We start from the raw sequence: 20,043 nt of genomic DNA, 5'->3' as shown, positions 1-20,043 counted from the left end.
AATTCAAATATTAAAAAATCCATTAAACGCTATATAAATGATGTTGACGATGTAGATCTTTTATACGAGAAATTTTGTATAAATAAAATAACTAAAATATTAAATGACCAGTATCATCCACTAAGACCATCAATTATTATGTCAGAAAGAAGTGGTCGCCCTTTCTCTATTTCAACGAAAACAGAGAGACACCGAAAATCTTTTCTGCCGTCCAGTATTAGGCTTTATAACAACAAGCAATAATCATTTTATATAATTATTTCTCATTTTTACTTTTTAAAAATATAAAATATTAATTTATTAATTTATTTGTTTTGCAATCTTTTCAATTTTCAATTTATAGTGACAGTTTTAACTATTTTACAGTGTTGAAATTATTCATATTATAAAGCGCAGCTCTGGTTATAGAGCTGCTCCTTTTTTATATATATACATCCTATTTCCATTGTATTTTTATCTTATGTGTAAATTATAACACGTCTGTACAAAAAATTTCCTTTTTGGGATGCAATAAAGTATTATTATTATTATTATTATTATTATTATTATTATTATCACCTATAAGTCTCATCCGGACACAAGCACAAAATCCAACAAAGAGGAATACACTCAAATGCTTACATTATACATTGAAAATAACAATTATAATAATACATAACAGAGAGATGATTTACAAGGAAAAAAACATCATCTCCCAAAACAATAACTATGCATTTGACTGTTTCCCTCCAAGCTAGGACTCCGGCCAGGGCCAGGATAAAACCAAGTAATCTCATTCCAAGACAAAGACAGAAAGCATGTTGGAAAACAGTTATAAGGGGATAGAAGACGCAGTATGTACCCGCCCTGCCCACTATGGGAGGTCAAAGAGCAGCCGGTTACCATGTTAAGTGGGCAATTACATGGTGGGTTATTAAGCAATGGTCAATGTAAAATGTAAGTCATTTACATGCTGATGAAAGAGAGAGAAAGTAGGGAATGAAGTAGTTAGAAAAGGAGAGAGTGACAAAGTTTCTTCCTCTTTGATTGAATGAGTACAGTATGCATATCTTAACAGACCTGAATCTGGTGCTAGGAAGAAAATGATAAGCTAGAAAGAAAGAAAGAAAGAAAGAAAGAGAGAGAGAGAGGGGGGGGGGGGAGAGATAGAAATAGAGAGACACAGAGACAGAGAGAGAGAGAGAGGGAGGGAGACAGACAGACAGAGAGACACAGACAGACTGACAGGCAGACAGACAGATAGAGAGACACAGACAAACAGAGAGATGGTTATCAGGATGATTACTATGAGAGTACTATTTTCCATGAAATACCTTGGTATTTTCAGAAGAAAAAAAAAACAACCCAAAGTTAACAACGACTAAATAATGTATAAATACTTGGTGCTCATTATTTCAGTCACTTATGTAATGATTAAAAACAGTGTGCCTACCCCCACTTAGCTTCCACTTTTTCCAAGTCTTCCGGTAGAACCATATTTGGCAACTTGTCGTAAAGAAGACACAAAGTTTGGGTGATAGAATTGCAGAAACCCGTATGATTAACCAGCGTAGTCGCAGCTGCCGGTTCAGGCAGACTTGCACACAGCATCAGCCCTTCACATGCTTTGACAGATACTCTGGCATCCTAAAAAGTAAGAAATGGAAGAGAGAAAGAGAGTGAGAAAGAAAGAAAGAAAAAAAAGAAATAATGAGAGAGAGGGAGAGAGAGAGAGAGAGAGAGAGAGAGAGAGAGAGAGAGAGAGAGAGAGAGAGAGAGAGAGAGAGAGAGAGAGAGAGAGAGAGAGAGAGAGAGAGAGAGAGAAGATACAAAGAAAAGAAGACGGAAAAAGGAAGGAAAAAGAAGAGGGAGAAGAAGAAGAAGGAGAAGGAGAAGGAGAAGAATACGAAGAAGAAGAAGAAGAAGAAGAAGAAGAAGAAGAAGAAGAAGAAGAAGAAGAAGAAGAAGAAGAAGAAGAAAGAAGAAGAGAAGAAGAAGAAGAAGAAGAAGAAGAAGAAGAAGAAGAAGAAGAAGAAGAAGAAGAGAAGAAAAAGAGAAGAAGGGAAAAAGAAGAAGAAGAAGAAGAAGAAGAAGAAGAAAGAAGAAGAAGAAGAAGAAGAAGAAGAGAAGAAGAAGAAGAAGAAGAAGAAGAAGAGAAGAAGAAGAAGAAGGAAGAAGAAGAAGAAGAAGAAGAAGAAGAAGAAGAAGAAGAAGAAGAAGAAGAAGTGGGGGGGGGGGGAGGAGGAGGAGAAAAAAAAGGAAGAGGAGAAGGAGAAAAGGAGGCGTAGGATGATAACAGTGAAACTTACACAATTTAATCATACTTTATGGATGAGAAAAGGACATAATATAATTATTATTAAAAGAATGATATGTCACGTAAAAATTATTATGACCCACATTCTAAATTTTACCAGTTTTACAGCATTATAAATCTTTGAGATATTTCAGTGCCAACAAAAATAAGTCCAAGAAGAGTCGATAAATAAGAAAAGGGTGCAAATGTGACATCCCTGCCATGAAAACAACTGAATAATAACAGTCCAAGCAAGAGGTCAATTTAGAAGTTAGTAACACTTTTGGGTTATTTCAACAAGTAACACTTTTGGATTATTTCTACAACTAAGTTTCATTGTTTGATGTACCTGTCATGGAGGAGTTTGGGATGTGCAGGTAAAAATATCAAATCACGAACTCAGAAAACAAAAACACTAATAATAGAAAGATTTATTTTTATACATTTTATTTTTAAAATATGAAAAGTGAAATGGAAAACTTGCTAATAAAAGATTTAGGCATACCTCACTATGAGACAAAACGATCAAAGCTTCAACCAAGCTGAAAGCTTGAACAGGTCGGGGGGTTGATACTTTTTGGTTGGTTTGCACTTGGTGACCTTCCTCAGTCTTGACAGATGGCTGTTTCATGGCCTTGAAATTAAAAATTAAAAAAAAAGAAATTTCTTGTCTCAAACAATAAAATGCATTTGAAATGTTTGAACAGGAGCAGATATTGTAAGATTTCTCATGTTTTGACTTTTACACATTCTGATCACAAAGCATATGAAAATTTCTAGCCAGCATGAAAAATAAAAAGTAATGATTTTCTTTGTTTAGAATCAAGATGGCCGCCGTTGCTGGGCGGCGTGACACCAGGCTATTGAATCGTATTCTAAAAGAATAATACGTCCCCTTGGTCTTGAGTTGACCATTGTTTTTGGTCTCAATGAAAAACATGGGAGAAATATATGTTGGAAAACTTAAAAGTTGGGCATGAGTTACTGATGCCTTTAATATGTCTGTCTAATGATGATGAAGCAGTGTAAACGTACCATAGACAGAAAGAATCATTATCCATTAAGAGTAAAATGCATGCTACTGTCTCGTCCTCAAATGTAAGGCACGTAGAAGATCAAGAATGGATGGTTTTCTTTTTTGTTATTGAAAAAATGGGGTAAAGAAAATGGTGAAAATTTACTTGGTTGACACAGAATGTAATTTTACGATTATTTGCAAAGTATCTCTCTAAAAACGTGTTCCAATGCATCAAGAATGACACTATCTACTTCAGTCCTTTCATTTACGTGCACACTTTGAAATGACGATATAATTCAATGAGCAATGAAAAACTGTATTGACACAGTGAAGCAGAAGAAAAAAAAAAGGTAAAGTAGCATGTTTTATTATTCTGTTGCAAAGCTTACGATTTAGATATATTATGTTTTTACAAATATAGAAACTAGCTTCCTGAAATCAAATCTTCAAGGATTGCAAAGTAAATATAATTACCTCAATAAAAAAGTTGACAAGGTATGGATCCGTTTTTATTTTAGCACACACCGTACAAAGAAATTCAATCTCTTCTTTCTCTGTTGGACCAGCCTTTGTTTCCCCACAAGTCTTGACCATACGCTATCAAATTATAAAAGAAAAAGTACAGCAATCGGTGAATTAATTCATGATGGTGTGGGAAAATTTTAAAAAGGTAATTCTAGCCATACATTGCGCAAGGAGCCTTGCAAGATCACCAAGCAGACCCAATGAAACTGAGGCTACCCCAAACAAAGACAGAAAAGAAGCCTGCGGGGCGAAATCAAAGCCTTGGCCCTGACAAAGCAGGAGGTTACATGATTAGGAATAAAGAAAAAAGGAGGATTGTTGTTGAGGAGGAAAAAGTAAAGTAAGTTAAAAGAAAATTATCATGACTTGTCTCAGCAATAAAAATAAGACTCAAGCCTTCACAGCCGTATATTTCATTATATATCTTTCACTTTAGTTTTCTCTCCAATCACCCCCAATAGTTAATTTATGCAAACGACCCACCGTCAATGACGGGAGACCACCATGTGGTTATGATTATGTCATAAAAGATGACCAGAACGTGAGGAATGGCCATAAATTATCCCTGCAGGTAGAATTGTCAGCCATGAAATAGGACAATTTTCATAAAATAATTAATTTTTACATTGCAATTGTTGACCATACACGTCTTCTACATTGTTCTATTTTATATGGATATAAAGGCTGCATTTTCAGACGCAATTGTTTTCATTGATAATAAGAAATATGAGCGATGAGAGGTGAAAACAAAAGTCATTATTATTATGATCAGTGCTTGAGTGTAGATTAGCTGTTTTATTTCCTATTCTTCTTATATATTACCTCATATTTTTCATTATGATCACCTAAGTCCATTATATTATAAATTTAAAAATTGGCCCCCACCATAGTAAGGGTTGTAGGCCCTCGTTGTCAATGTCAACAATTTTTTTTCCCAAAAACCTCATTCCTTGCACTCACACAATCACCCATCACTTTATTCAATGGCTTCCTTGATATGACCTTTTAATTTGACATTTTCTGTTTCATATGAATCGGTTGTAAAACCTGCAGCTGCTCCTGATGATAATTCCACAGAAGATCATCCACACCACGTTTACCTCCACCATTCTGTCCAGGGATAGATTTATGCAAATTTTATCATTTTTCCACATCAGCGATAACACCACCAGTCGTCGTTATGTTCCAGATCACATTCCGCAACCTCTACACGCCTCAGCAGTAAGTATCAATCGACAAAGCTATCTGTCCCTCCCGAGGCAGACTCCACTTCAAGGTCTACATGAAGGTTAAACCTCACAAATTGAGAGTCAAATTTTACGAGGTTTGCGAATCATCAAGCTTCGAAATGTACTGTGGCGACCCAACAATTAGTAACCGGCCAATAGAGGTTTGCATGCGTCTGATGCAGCCACTCCTTACAAAGGACATGTCTGTGACGAACGATTTTCTTTCACTGCGTGTTTCTTTATCATTTGTCAGCGTCTCATTCAAAACCACTTCAAACCTAGTGGACGAGACATATATTTGACTAACACCTCCAGTAAGATACTCAAAACATGGACAGTCCTTTCTCCAATAAAGCTCTAAATTTTTCCAACGGAAATTTTGGTCGTTAGGTGGTAAACCTTTCCATTGTATAACGGAACACTCACTTTCAGCTTAAGGCTTATTTACCTGTTCAAGTTGTCTGCCCATTGTATCCATACCTCCTACTAGTTACCTTTTCCAAACAAGACTCCAACGTGCATATGCCCTGAGGTCTTGTCTCGTTCAAGAGTAGCTAAAATTACAATTAAGGTCTATCTCTCCGGTAATTCTCAGTTACTCCGTATTAATCAAAGCATATGAATATCATTGGCTATCTAAAACAGGAACATTCTTCTGATTGGCTATTCCCATAATTCAGACGGGCCCCTTCATTTCACAAAATCATCTCTGAATTTAATCACACACACGCTAAGAATCCCAAGAAAGAAGAGCTATCTCTCCAATTTCAAACTTGTAAAATTTTTCTTCTATCTCGGCTGAAGGTAAAATGAATTATTGGTTAACATTCAAAGTGGAACGAGATATTACTGTGAATTCAATTTAATCTATTTTTAATATTATAGTTTGTGTATATATTTTAATTGTGCTATTCCATGGATGTTCGTAAGTTGGAATACCTGTACAAAACTATATCTATATGTATCTTATACTATAGTTAACATTTGTTTATGATCTATGCTATTATTTCATTTATATTCAATATGTATATTGCTTGAATGTCTGTACCCTACCGCCAATCACGGCCACACATCATAACCTCAATTATAATTAATAAAAATAAATTAAGAAATACCAGGACACAACCCTGTTAAATTCTTATCATGTAAGATAGATCGACTGTCAGTTGATGTTTGATACATATATACTAACTACCATTATCATGGAGTTACTGCTTCTCCTTGCCTTTGTCCGCAAATAAAGGCTATTATGATGTGTCGCTCAAGGACGGTCCGGTGGCGAAAGACAAACTCGATTGGCTCTAAGACCTTGTTGTTTTAACTCTTAATTGAAGGTCCTTGTCCGTGTCCTTGAAGCACCCAGTCGTGCCGAATCCCTGCATCCCAGTCCTTGAATAGGGGTAAACCCCTGATGTCAGTCGCTAACTAGAACAAACTGTTGTGAAGTCCAGAAAACCCTGCAAGCAGGCGCCAACCCTGGAACTAGCTGATACATTTGCCTCAGTCAAGCAAGCCGGCTGGATAAAAGATAAGCCAAACAGGCTTATACCATTTTCAAATGTATTTTCCACAGACACATATGATTATATCAAAGTAAATAGATAAATAAATAATAAATTAGATCCACTCAATTAGAGCTACCCTCCTGATATTAAATAAATACTTATTCTTTCTATCTTTTCCTGTAACAATCTAATTAAACTTTATGTATAGAATTGTTATTATTGTATTGGGCGTTACTATTGTCTTGACTCACTTGTTATTAATACAATTAAGTTATAAGGGACCCTAAGGCAATTCTTAATCACCCCTAGATTAAACCTGAGCCGTTTGTGGTATAGATAGAATGCGCTTGGCCAAGGAGTTCACAACATTGCCATCCGGAAGTAGAACGGACCAACACACAAACTCTGTGTAACCATGAACTTTTATAGTCTGGTTAATACAGTTTAGTGAGAACAACTCACAAACGCGGATGGCAAAAACAATAACAAAGGCCTGAGTGACGTCATCTGCATACTATCTATAGGTTGAGTGGCGCAGCTGGTAACGAGAGCCATAGCGTGCATACTAGTTCGAATCCAGACCATTGAGCTATCGGTTGGACTCGATCCCACAAAAATAACACACAACCCGCCACAACGTCCTCTACACTGATAACTATTATTCGTTCTCTGATTTAGAGGACAAGTGGATAGGACCACAATGTGTACGTACTGTCAGGTCAATCGGGTTGGCATGCTGAAAGATCTCATTCAGACCAATTTGGAATGAGGACTCTCTGACTACCGACGTTGAGGACAGCTTGTTGCTCTAAAATGAATGGACAAAAAACCTGTGCATCTCCTCACAACCATCCATAACCCTACAGTAAACACAGTCACCACAGCCTCATATGTCAAGGAAAAGCCAGTAATGGTACAGGACTATGTTCTGAATATGCGCTGTGTAGATAAAAGTGAACAGCTTCTTGCATACTCCCCTCTACGTCGCAAAACCATCAAATGGTGGAAAAAAGTTTTCTCCCACCTTTTCACCCTAACAATCATCCAAAGCCAAATCTTCTATAATAAATATCCTGCCCGCAACAATCGTTTTTGAATGCCACGGAGAGACTTCCTCCCCCAACTTTGCACTGAAGTGGCTGCGGACTATCGCAAAAAGAGGGGTGAAAAAAATTAACATCACCTAGCTGCCGGGAACTTACTTACTTATCTGAACGAGCGACCACCTGAGCTCTAGCCCTTCGGTCTTGTGCCATGACGTAGAAGTTAGACGTCTTTTGTAGTTGTTCCAGGTGACTATAAAGTGTGTTACTGATGCTTGGATTTGGTGGGAGGAATGTGCATCTCAGGTCTTCAAGAGGTTGACATTCAAGCAAGTGGTGTGTTACTGTTTCATTGGGGTGTTGACATAGGGGGCAGGAAGGGGATGTGTCTTTTGTAATTTTGCTTAAATGGTTGTTGAGCCGGGAACTAAATCCAAAGACTGACATCTTCCCGGTTGACTGAGCAACACTACATCAGCTTCATCCCTCCAACGCTGAAGAAGCAGCACCTATCCCGTAAATGTGCTGTATGCTCTGCTGCAAAACGCCGCTGCACTGGAGATCAGCAGTCAACAATAAAAAGAAAGGAAACCATTTACTGGTGTAAGCCATGTGGAAAACCATTGTGTGTGGTACCTTGCTTCCAAATGTGGCATTAGGGGGCAGCGTGGCTCAGCGGTACGGTCTTTGCTTCGTACTCGAAAGATACCGAGTTCAATCACTCATCGCTGCGCTGTGTGGCCTTGAGAAAATCACCTCGCCCTAGCTCAATTTGCAGCGCAACGCTGCACTGCGGCTAATGCCTGGGTTTTTCCAGTCTTCCCTTGGAATAGACCCTAGAGACAAATTTCCCCTATGGGATGAATAAAGGGAACTTTATTCTTTTTATTTATTTATTTTATTCAGTGGATTACATTGCATGACTTACTGGCTACTTTACGCTAAGACCCCTATTTCATCTCTTTCCTTGATTTCTTTACTTTTTGCTCATTTTAGTGACACTTATCAAAACGCTCTCATTCTTTTGATTTCGAACCTATATTTTTGTCTATCCACAACAGTTAAGAAATAGTATTGATTGATAAACACACAAAAAAATTTAAGGAGATATATCGAAAACTTTTTTTTTATGAATTTTTTTAATTGGGTTAAAAAGCCCACGGCTCAGGCATTTGACTGCTCACTCAGTCCCAGGGCTGAAAGAGTTAATAGTCAAACGTTTTATTAAACAAATATGGTAAAAAAGCATAAAGAAGTAAAATTAAAAGTAGAAAATGACTACATACACCCAAACATAAGACAATATATCACCTGAACAGCTCTGTGCACATTGATGTGAGGTAAAAGTGGATGTGATATTCTTGACAGCAGTTTAGTGAAAAAACTCAACACGATTTGCTTCATTCCAGAAGGATACTGAAATATCAAAATAGAGAATATACATTTTGCATCTATATTGAGGTAAAATTCTAAAGAGAAATAAATATTTAAAAAACATTAGATTTATATCACGCAATATCCTCTAAATATGCTTAATGTACTTTAGCAGGGGTCCCAAGTCAACAGCAACATTTAACATGTAGGAGGAGATTTGACGCCTGTGAAGCTCTATTACATTTTTTTTTCATAGAAAAACACTGTTACTGGCCAGGTCATAATACTATCAACATTATTCAGATCTTAAATTGAAATAATGTGCATAGGTTCTAGTGCTATCATTATGTCCTTAAAATATAAAATAAATATTAAATTTAACATTTCATAATGTATATAACAAATTCTCAACCAATTTATACCATAAAAATCTTAATATTCATTAGTATAACCTTTTAAAAGCATACTAACATCAGTGCGGCCAAGTGTATATAGAGTTTCCAGAATCCGATTCTTCAGTAAGTACTCAAGACTTGCACCAGTTGTTCCAGATTCATTGAGATTAGAGTCCTCCTCTTGAATAATGCGTAACATGGAAGACAGATGCTCAGGAAGTGCAGTTTCTTCAATGCATACATTTCCATCTACATGTTGTGGGGTTTGTTTGTTTTGTTTGTTTGTTTGTTTGTTTGTTTGTTTGTTTGTTTGTTTGTTTGTTTGTTTTTAAAGTAAAAAGAAAAAGAAAGAAAGAAAAATGATGCCAATTTTATAATTTAAAAAAAAATTATTTTAAAAAAAATGAAATACAACATTTTAAAAGATCATATTATTGAAATTTGAAACCATACTATGCAAACCCCATTGGTCTTCGACATAATGGGATGACTTGTGGATCTTAATGAGTCTGCTTGAGCTTCAGGCCATTACAGTATGGTCAACCGAGCTGGAAAAGTTGAAGGGGAAAGTCAGAACTAAATAGGCAAAAAATTCCCAGGAGCAGAATAAATATGTTGGAGCAGGGTTTAAAAAAATTTAAAAATTGAGCTTTATATAGCGCAATATCCACTAAATGTGCTCAAAGCGCTTTACAAGGAGTCCCTGGTCAACAGCAACATTTAACATGTAGAACGGAACATAACGCCTGTTAGGCGATATTATAATTTTTCGGACAAAGACAGCCCTGTTAACAGCCAGGTACTCATTTTACACCTGAGTACCGTGAGAGAAAGTGAGTAAAGAGCCTTTTCCAAGGACTCAACTATGCGCCAAGCGTGAGGCTCGAACTCAGGACCTTCCGATCCAAAAAGCGAGTGTCATACCACTAGACCAGATAGCCGTTAACAAAGTGACGTTTTAAAAAGCCTTATAAATAAAGCACCAAAAGCAAAGGCAAATAGAGTCGTCTTGGAAGTGGAAGAGACTTCATATGAAAGATGTAGGATGCCTTGCAGTGAAAACCTCAAGCTTTGCCCTTTTAGCAACTAAAAATCACTGCTATGGTAGAGATTTGGAAAACAATTAAATAAATGGAATAAACGTTTTAATGGTTCCCTATATTGCCAAGTGCAAGACAATTTTCATAATATAATAATAATAATAATAATAATCTTTATTGTCCAAATTAAAGGCAATTCATGTGAGGTAAACAATGCTCAGTTTGGTTCATGGTATGAACATCAACACATTTACAAATACAGACACAGCCATACACGAACATACACGCTTGCACATTGTTTCTACACGTGTATACAAAAGAAATGAGCGTACATACAAACACATATACATACATACATACATACATACATACATACATACATACATACATACATACATACATACATACATACATACATACATACATACATGCAGACATACATACAAACCAGCATATCATCGTATATGCATGCCTACATTCATACATACATACATACATACATACATACATACATACATACATACATACATACATACATACATACATATATACATACACACAGACACACACACAGACAGATAGAACGATACGATATATTTGCTGGGACAGCAGATAACCATATTATAAATATAATGTCTTATATTAAGAAGAAGACGGCAATGATGATGATGATGATGATGATGATGATGATGATGACTACGATAATGATGATGATGATGATGATGATGATGATGTTGATGATGATGATGATGATGATGATGGTGATGATGATGATAACGACGGCGGCAATGTCGATGATGATGATTCACGACACTGCTTCTCGTTATTTTCATTGGTTGTCTCATTTTTCCACAGAAGATTTGTTAATTAATTTTATGGCGGTTGGAATGAAGGTTGTCTTATGTCGATTTGTCCGACATTTTGCTTCTAGATACCGTCTTCCGGAGCGCAGAAGTTGGAATTTTTCGTTTAGCGGATGCCTCTTTTCGTTGATAATGTTAAAAGATTTCTTCTCAACTGCATTAATATAAGTTGTGTCAAGGCTTCTAAGGTCTGTATTAATTATTTTTGAAGCCTCTCTGAGGGTTCTATGTAGTTTGGATTTTTCTTTTGTTCCACAGCTTCCATACCACGTTGTGATGCCAAACGAAACGATACTCAATATTAATGACTTGTAGATTTGTATCATGGTCTTTCTGTTCACATTGAAAGACCTTAATTTTCTGAGTATATACAAGCGCTGGTTACATTTTTTGATGACATTGTTGGTGTGCGATTCAAATCTTAGACTGTTATCTATAATTACACCAAGGTATTTAAACGTTTCAACAGTTTCAACCGCCTGATTGTTAATTTTTGTTATTTGTCTTGCTCTTTTTCCTATTTTTCTGTGATCAAACAGTTGTTCCTTTGTTTTTGTTACATTGAGCTCTAGACAGTTATCGGCACACCATTTGCTGAATTTACTAACTTGCTCAGTGTATTTAAATTCGGAGACGGAATCATTGAGCAGGCCGAGTATTGCGGTGTCATCAGCATACTTGATGAGTTGGCAGTTATCAAAGCTAGCCACACAATCGTTTGTATAGAGGATGTAAAGTAGAGGTGAGCTTACACACCCTTGTGGGCATCCGTTTGAAAGAGTTTTTACTGATGATATATTTGAGCCTACTCTGACATGTTGGGGGCGATCGATGAGAAAGTTGTTATACCAGTTGATGAGGTAATGGGGAAGGTTTAGAGCATGCAGTTTACTAATTAATATGTTGGTTTTCAAAAGTTTCATGGCATTAAAGGCAGACGAAAAATCGACGTATAGGATTCGGCAGTAGTTGGCGGGTGAAACATCCAAGTGATTTGATATTGAATGCATCACTGTGAGGAGTGCGTCTTCCACACTAAGATTTTGTTGGTAGGCAAACTGATATGGATCAAGTATGTGTTGGTCATATATAAATTGCAACAGCTCTCTTTTCAGAATCTTTTCCAGACATTTCATAATAATTGATGTTAAAGCAACAGGTCTATAATCATTCAGCTGAGTTGGTGGATTCTTTTTGGGTACTGGAATTATAGTCGATGTTTTCCATATAATTGGGATTTTCTGTTCATCTATTGAACGTTGGAAAATAGGCAAGAAAGGGACAGCTAGTTGGTTGTTACAGTTTGAAATGAGTTCCCCACTAAGTCCATCTGGACCTGGTGCTTTTTTCTTTTTACATAATTTAAGAACATTGATGACCGCCTCTTCTTCGATTTCTGGCGGAGGAGACGTATTTTTTGTTATGATATTAATTTTTGAAAGTACGTTGTCAATGGTGTCGAATCGACAGTAAAACTTATTTAATTCCTCGATATTCATATGTGTGTCATTGTTAAAATCTGTCTTTTTGTTGTTAACGCCACCCATTTCTTTAATCATCCTCCACGCCTGCGATGCATTTGAATTTTTAAGGTTTGTTTCCATTTTATCTTTATATTTACGTTTTTCTTCATAAATTACCCTCTTTAATTGTTTTTCTGCCTCGTGCTGCTTGTTTTTGTCCCCACTCATATGAGCGATTTTCTTCATATTTATAAATAACTTAACTCGTTTGTTGACCCAAGGTTTGTTGTTGTTAAATATTTTAATCCTTTTAGTGTCCACGCACAAATCACAACAGAAATGAATATAAGACGTGACAACATCAACCCACTCGTCCAGTGACATGTTATCAGACATGAGTTCATCCCATATTGTGCAGTCAAAACAACCTTGGAGTTTGTTTATATTTTCTGTTGACCAAAGACGAGTTTCTTTCACAATCGCTTTATGTTGTCTTAATTTAGTTTTGTAGGTTGGAATCAACAACACACTATTGTGATCTGAATTTCCTATTTTTACTTTTTGAACGCTTCTGTATGAATTTTTAATATTTGTATAGCACAGATCCAGGGTTTTATCTCGTCTGGTAGGAACAGAGACGTGTTGATAAAAAGAATTTATAGGAGGGCAGTGATTGAAATCACCAAGAATTATTACGGGGGCATCAGGATGTTTTCTTAAAAAATTAAATGATTCCTCCTCAATTACCCGTAAAGCTGTGTTAGCATTCGCATCAGGAGGGACGTACACAGCAATGACATAAATAAGTGGGAATTCCCGAGGTAAATAGTGGGGTCTAAGAGAGAGGGAAATGAGCTCGATGTCCTTTTCACATAATGAACGTGTAGTTCGACAGCTTTTGCACCAGTTTTTGTTGACATACACACAAATACCACCACCTTTATATAATATACCATATATGTACAATTTTACCAATCAAAAGCAGAGATGAAAAAGGCATAACAAAGTGAAATATGAAAAGGCGTCAGGCCTAATGTTATACCAGCTAAAATCCTTCACCTTTTCTTTCGAAAGACGGGTAAGAAGAAAACAAAGTAATTAAGGATAGAAATATATCCTCAGTATGAGAGGGATTTAGAAGACTTTAAAGAAAACAACTACAGGAGGAATAATGCTACTCTCTGCCTCAGTTTAAGTTCTGAATAGAAATCCTTTCAAATTAAGAAAAAAATATCAGCAGTAAATGCCACAATAAGACCAACAAGTAGGATTTAGACAAGATAGAGTGAGTATTGAGCATATTTGTCAACATGCAAATTATCATAGAGCAGACACTTGATCCAGATTACAAAAAAGCTGCAGACAATGTGATTGAAATGTTTAAAGAAAACTTATGAGTGACCGTAACATTCTTTCCAAAATTATTTCCGAACCATAAAAACTATATGAGGGAATGGCATGTTGAGTATTGCATTATGGAAAGTAAAAAGATTGAAGATAAATGGAGTTTGACAGAGATGTTTCTTTTCTCTATATCTATTTACATCACTAGATAATGAGAACCTTTACAGTCGATAACTCAGTGATATACATTGGATCAACAACTTTAAGATCTTGATTTTGTAAATAACATTTCAATGATTTCACATACTTACTATGACTATGAGCTAAATATTAAAACAGACTGCTGCCACTATGTTGTCAAAAGACCAAAATCTTAGGAATAGGAAGTATCAGTGACAATCCAATCACGGTTTTAACCAACATTTCACATCATATTGCAACGAAATATAATTTGATCTTTGACAATTCTGGTATTTAACAACAATAATTAAAAATGATTCCACAATACCATGTATACCTTTATTGTCTACAAAGTAACTTGTCAGGGCTTTCCAGTGGTAAACAAATTCCTCTTGGGGCTGGAGATTTGGTGTCAGCTAATATTGGAAATCGAGGGGATAGTTTTAAATTGAATACTTTGCAATTAAAAGGAAAAATATATAATGACATGTGATAAAGTTATTAGATTATAAATTTTTAAACCGAGTTTATCTAAGATACAATGGATTGAAATAGAGAGAGGAATGCATTAGTGCCTTGGAGAAAATATTTAAAAAATATTTATTTATTTTGGAAAAAAAAAGAAGAATGAATTGCTGTAAAAGGCAAATAGTATTATACAGGCTGTAAAAATTTGTTATTTTTGCTTCAACGAATTCATTATTAAAAACTATTTTTTTAAAAAGGTAAGGTTAGTAAAAAGAAAAACGTAAGTTAGTTACTGTGAATGATAACTAGAGATTTTTCACCTGAGATCAGCTTTACCCTGTAAAATCTGAATTTAAAACAAATCAAAAGATTTTACTGTTTAAAAAAAACAACACTCTGATTTTTATTTTTTATAGCTTTTTTTATTGGGGGGGGGGGGGGGGAGGCAACTGTACACATTAAAATATTCTAGGAATAAATACCTCACTTACACTTACAGAATCACTCACAACATCTACTGCTTGTTGCAGGAAGTTGGTAAATTTATGAAACATTGCTTTCTTCATCTTAGGAAGTTTTATCTCATGGTGTCGAGTTCAGGTTGGTATTGAGTTACAAAAGTCTAAAAGAAAAAAGATGGTATGAGTTGTTTAATTATCAAACATGTACAATAACTTTCTGATTTTCAGTTTACACTTTTTGCCATCACTGTGGTTAAATTCTAACCATTTTATATTAGTGGTTTAGAGTCATAAGGCTCACTGAGTCGTTGAGTGAGCTGGAATTTATCCTAGTTTCAGTAGCACATTAAACAAACAGATCCAATTGCTTGCTACCATTTAGAAAGGATACTAGTCTGTCACCAAACTACTTTCCTATGAATTGTTGTGTGGCTGGAAATAACTAACTGAGCCACATTTTTGTTTCTTTTGTAAGTATCTTTCTTCAATTGTTTTCATTAAAATTTAATATTTTATATGATCATTCAATAACCAATTTGTCTTAACTTTCTCGAGTTCACCATGACTCAAAATCGAACAAATTGTTTGATTTTCCATTCATATGAACTCGAGAAAGTTTTAAAAAATATTTCTTCTTGATTTTCAACACAATCTCTGTCTTTGTCCCCTCACTGAACAAGTCTGAAACTTGACAAGATCGTATTTTGGTTTGTTTTTGTTACCCCAATCCAACCCATGAAAATTTCCCCATCTTAACCTCTCCGACTTGATCATTCATTCACATCATGAAATCTATCAGTTTATCTGTCAGATTACTTTTTAATGAGAATAGTTCCATCCCCATTGATTGTTTTATTTGGTTAGTTAAATCCTATTTTGTAAAGGTTCCAGGAATCTTGGTTAGTTAAATCCTATTTTATAAAGGTTCCAGGAATCTCTCTCTCTCTCTCTCTCTCTCTCTCTCTCTCTCTCTCTCTCTCTCTCTCTCTCTCTCTCTCTCTCTTTCTCTCTCTCCATTGCTCATGACTCATATCTCAGTGCTCCTGCAAATAATAGAAGTTACCATCATTAAACTACCTCTACCACTACAACCACCACATCATGAATACCAACACAGCAACCTCTACATAGTTATCAAAACTATAGCAACCAACACCATCTTTACATCATCATCCTCCTCCTCGTGATCATCGCTAACAACGCCACTACTACAACCACAACCACATCATCATCATTACTACCACTACCACAGCTACCTCCACATCGCCATCAAAACCACAGCAACCAACACCACCATTATATCATCATCATAATCCTTATCTTCCTTATCTCTACCACTGCTACATCATCAACACCACCACTACAATCACTTGCACCACATCACCACCACCACCACTACACAACAGTCACACCGTCATCGTCAACGAAACACAAAATAACAATAATAGTAATAATAATAATAAAAATAATAATAATAATAATAATAAAAATAATAATAATAATAATAATAATAATAATAATAATAATAATAATAATAATGTAGTCTATTTATAGTTTGCGCCCAATCCTCTATACAATACTACTGCAAATAACGAAAACGAACGCTATCTACTATTCGCAGTACTACTCCAAACTGAGGTGGCTTTTAAAAATAAAATAAAATAAATTTCCCTTAATTCATCACCAAGCCTTAAGGGGAAATTCGACTGTAGGGATTATTCCACAAGGGAAGAATGGAATAACCCAAGAGTCAGCCGCAGGGCAGCGCCGCAAAGTAAGTTAAGATGAGGAGACGTGCCCATAGCCACGCAGTGAGGCGAATAGTCGAATTCAGTAGTACTGAATCAGTACCTTTCGGATACAAAGCAAAGTAAAGACCATACCGTCGCCGTCGAGCCATGCTGACGACTCTAGTTTTATAATTTATTAATTATTGATTTATTCATCATTGGAAATCCTAGGCCTAGGCCTACTACGAAAGAAGGGGAGAATGTAAATAAAATTCATTAGAACTCTAATTACCATCCTTTCCTGACTTTGCCTCAGTCACAGACAGGTCTGACTAAATTTAAAATAAGATAAGAAATTCAATATTCACGACTTATGCCCCTCCCTCCAAAATTGTCTCGTCTACTCTCTTTCAAAGTTTGTGGTTAGTGAAACTGAATGAAACTGAAACTGCGAGTATGACAGACAGTAGAGTACAGACCATACTGACCAGACAGTCAATTTGAGTTCGAGTTTATTAAGCCTCAACAACAAAAATGAAGTGACTAGGGTTGCCAGATTATTTTTCAACAAAATGCCAGGGGAAGACTCAAAAAATGCCAAAACACTCAAAAAGATGCCAAAGTCTGTTGACTCCCACCCCCACTAAGAAAACTACTCACTTTTGATAGACAATTTACTATCATATCCTGGTGGCTTGCGTGTTTTCTTTTCTTTTTCTTTTATTTATTTTTTTTTGTTTTTTTTTTTTGAATTATACTAAATTTCCTGTTGGGTAATTATTTACCTACTGACTACTAAGTGGAGTGCTAAACCACTACACCACGGTTGGATTTTAAGAATGAAAAAGAAATGTGAAGATGTTTGTTTTTACGCGTTTAGAAATAATTAAGAAAAGGTGTCATTTGAAGTATAATATACAAGAAAAGAAAATGCCAAATGAAAATGCCAAATGCCAAATGATTTTTCTAATGCCAAACGGTTTTCAAAAATGCCAGATTTTTGGAATCTGGCATTTAAAATGCCAAACTGGCAACCCTGGAAGTGACTGGGTCTAACTTTCGTTTCGTTTTTCGGGGTTTGTTTTTTTTTTTTTTTTTAGTTTCGCATGCCACAAATCTGATCAAAAGAAAAAGTTGCTTTTTAGACAAAAGGATGAAGGTGTACTCACACTTGGAGCCAGAAAGTGCTCACTCTCAAGTTAGCAGTCAGCTAAAAATAACAAATAACAACATCCGGATGTTTACTCCTTTTAGAAGTGATTCGAGATTCGAAAGATGGAGAATGTTTAGGCGGGCTACTAATAATACAGTATCCTGCATCTTCATAAGAACGGCTTTCAGGCCGTTATCGCACGTAACTAAGGCCATTAATGTACCAAACTTTTGTACATGGGTACATTTTCAATTAATGCTTTTTGCAATGGAAGCAAAAGTGCATTGATTACAACAGAACAAAACAAAACAAACAAGCAAAAAGAAGAAGAAAGAAAAGAGCATTTATATAGCGTAGCAAGCGTAGCATAATATCCACTCAACTGCCAGCGAGACAAAACGCCTGTTAGGATATTCTGCTTTTTTCGACAGAGACACGACTGTTAACGGTCGGGTACTCATTTTACACCTGAGTACGGTGAGAGAATGTGAGTAAAAAGTCTTTTCTAAGGACTAAACGTGTGTTCAGAGAGGGACTAGAACCCTGGGCCTGCCTTCCGATCTGTGGGCGAATGCCATGCCACTAGACCACATAGCCGCTCAAGAAGAAGTAATGTATTGAAAATCTGGAGAGAGAGAGAGAGAGAGAGAGAGAGAGAGAGAGAGAGAGAGAGAGAGAGAGAGAGAGAGAGAGAGAGAGAGAGAGAGAGGGAGAAGAAGAACAGTGTCAACCAGGGACTTTTGAAAACATTCCTATTCCTACTCAGGCAAGCTTACTTTGAGTTACAGTACAGTTCACTCTGCTTAATCGGTTTGGGTCTTTTCTAAAAAAAATTTAATTACCTATATTGGGCGGTTTTAATCATTCTGTATCATCAATATAGGTTAAAAAAACAACATTTATGGTGAAAAATTTTAATTATCTGTGTTGATACCCATTTTGCGATCTAATTTGGGGGTCTGACATCAAAAAATATAACAATCTTGTGGCAAACGTTCCACAAAAACTAATGAAGGAATGACCTCCATATTCTTCCCTCTTGTCAACATTGTACCATAGTGTGTCACCATAGAGAGATTTTACGGCTTTAGCTTATGGAATTTTTATTAGATCATTACAAAGTTGAGAATCAAAATGTTATGACAAAATTGATGTAAAAATCTAGATTTAGGATTATAATTTAAAATTCACAAATCTTATCAAAAATATCTCTCTATGGTGACACAATACATTATCTCTGTCATAACTGTGGAAACTTTCAGACAATTTCATTGAATAGATTCTGAGAAACGTTTGACACAGTTTCCCATACCCTTAGAAAAATGACATATTGAGAAAATAGCAAAATGGCTTCCCGTTTTTCACACATTTCTTACTACCTGTACCATTTTCGACTGTGTATTTCGTGCCTTTATAGTCCACTTTAAGAATTTGGATTTCAATTATATTATTTCTAAGATAATAAAATATCATTTTCCACCAAAATCTCAAAATCAAATTTTTGAAGGATTTTCCTAATAATTAGACCCAAACCGCCCCTTAAAATACAAATGGATGCACTGCAGTCTTCTGACAATCTTAACAATATCCGAAAACATACCCACACTTATGAACGTCTTGAAATCACTCCGCATCTGCATAACAATGCATTGATCAACTAGACACTCTGCAGTCTACGGAACGTTTCCACAACGATGCAAGTAGGCGACGCCACCATGCCCCGCTGATGTAGGGTGACTGGCTTTGGACAGGGCATGGGTGGCAGTCTGTTGGCCAATGTCTCATATTACTGGCAAAAAAACCGGGAAGCTTTAATCTAAATTCAGGGGAGACGACGTCCCTGCCTTGAGGAACCGTATTTTTCAAAGTCGATCTCCATCAATCGCACGATTGCGTCATCTTTCGACATCATGAAAGTTAAGTACAAGGATCGTCTTGTACTTGGGGCACCGTTCATTATGTGCAGAGAGGGGATAC

General features: G+C 36.0%; 1 protein-coding gene across 3 annotated transcripts in view; it reads right to left on the bottom strand.

The window, feature by feature from the left end:
- The window catches only part of LOC144966205 (FHF complex subunit HOOK interacting protein 2A-like), a 43,285-nt gene extending 25,114 nt beyond the window's left edge, over window positions 1-18,171 (bottom strand). For 2 of the 3 annotated variants that reach the window (XM_078902372.1, XM_078902374.1), the window contains exons 1-8: window positions 18,083-18,171; window positions 15,214-15,344; window positions 14,592-14,670; window positions 9,441-9,613; window positions 8,907-9,011; window positions 3,768-3,890; window positions 2,781-2,909; window positions 1,433-1,626 (exon numbers count right to left, since the gene is read on the bottom strand). In XM_078902372.1, the coding sequence (XP_078758498.1) occupies window positions 1,433-1,626; window positions 2,781-2,909; window positions 3,768-3,890; window positions 8,907-9,011; window positions 9,441-9,613; window positions 14,592-14,670; window positions 15,214-15,288 (878 nt within the window). In that variant the 5' untranslated portion in view covers window positions 15,289-15,344; window positions 18,083-18,171. The remainder of the gene's footprint in view (window positions 1-1,432; window positions 1,627-2,780; window positions 2,910-3,767; window positions 3,891-8,906; window positions 9,012-9,440; window positions 9,614-14,591; window positions 14,671-15,213; window positions 15,345-18,082) is intronic. The other variant, XM_078902373.1, reaches the window with a different exon arrangement.
- Between the last annotated feature and the right edge of the window lie 1,872 nt (window positions 18,172-20,043).

Source organism: Berghia stephanieae, chromosome 2 (genome assembly GCF_034508935.2).
Source record: "Berghia stephanieae isolate SIO BIC M18660-M18661 chromosome 2, UCSD_Bste_1.3, whole genome shotgun sequence".
Lineage (NCBI taxonomy): Eukaryota > Metazoa > Mollusca > Gastropoda > Nudibranchia > Aeolidiidae > Berghia > Berghia stephanieae.
Note: the sequence above shows the minus strand (reverse complement) of the source record. Positions and strands in the feature narration are given on the sequence as shown.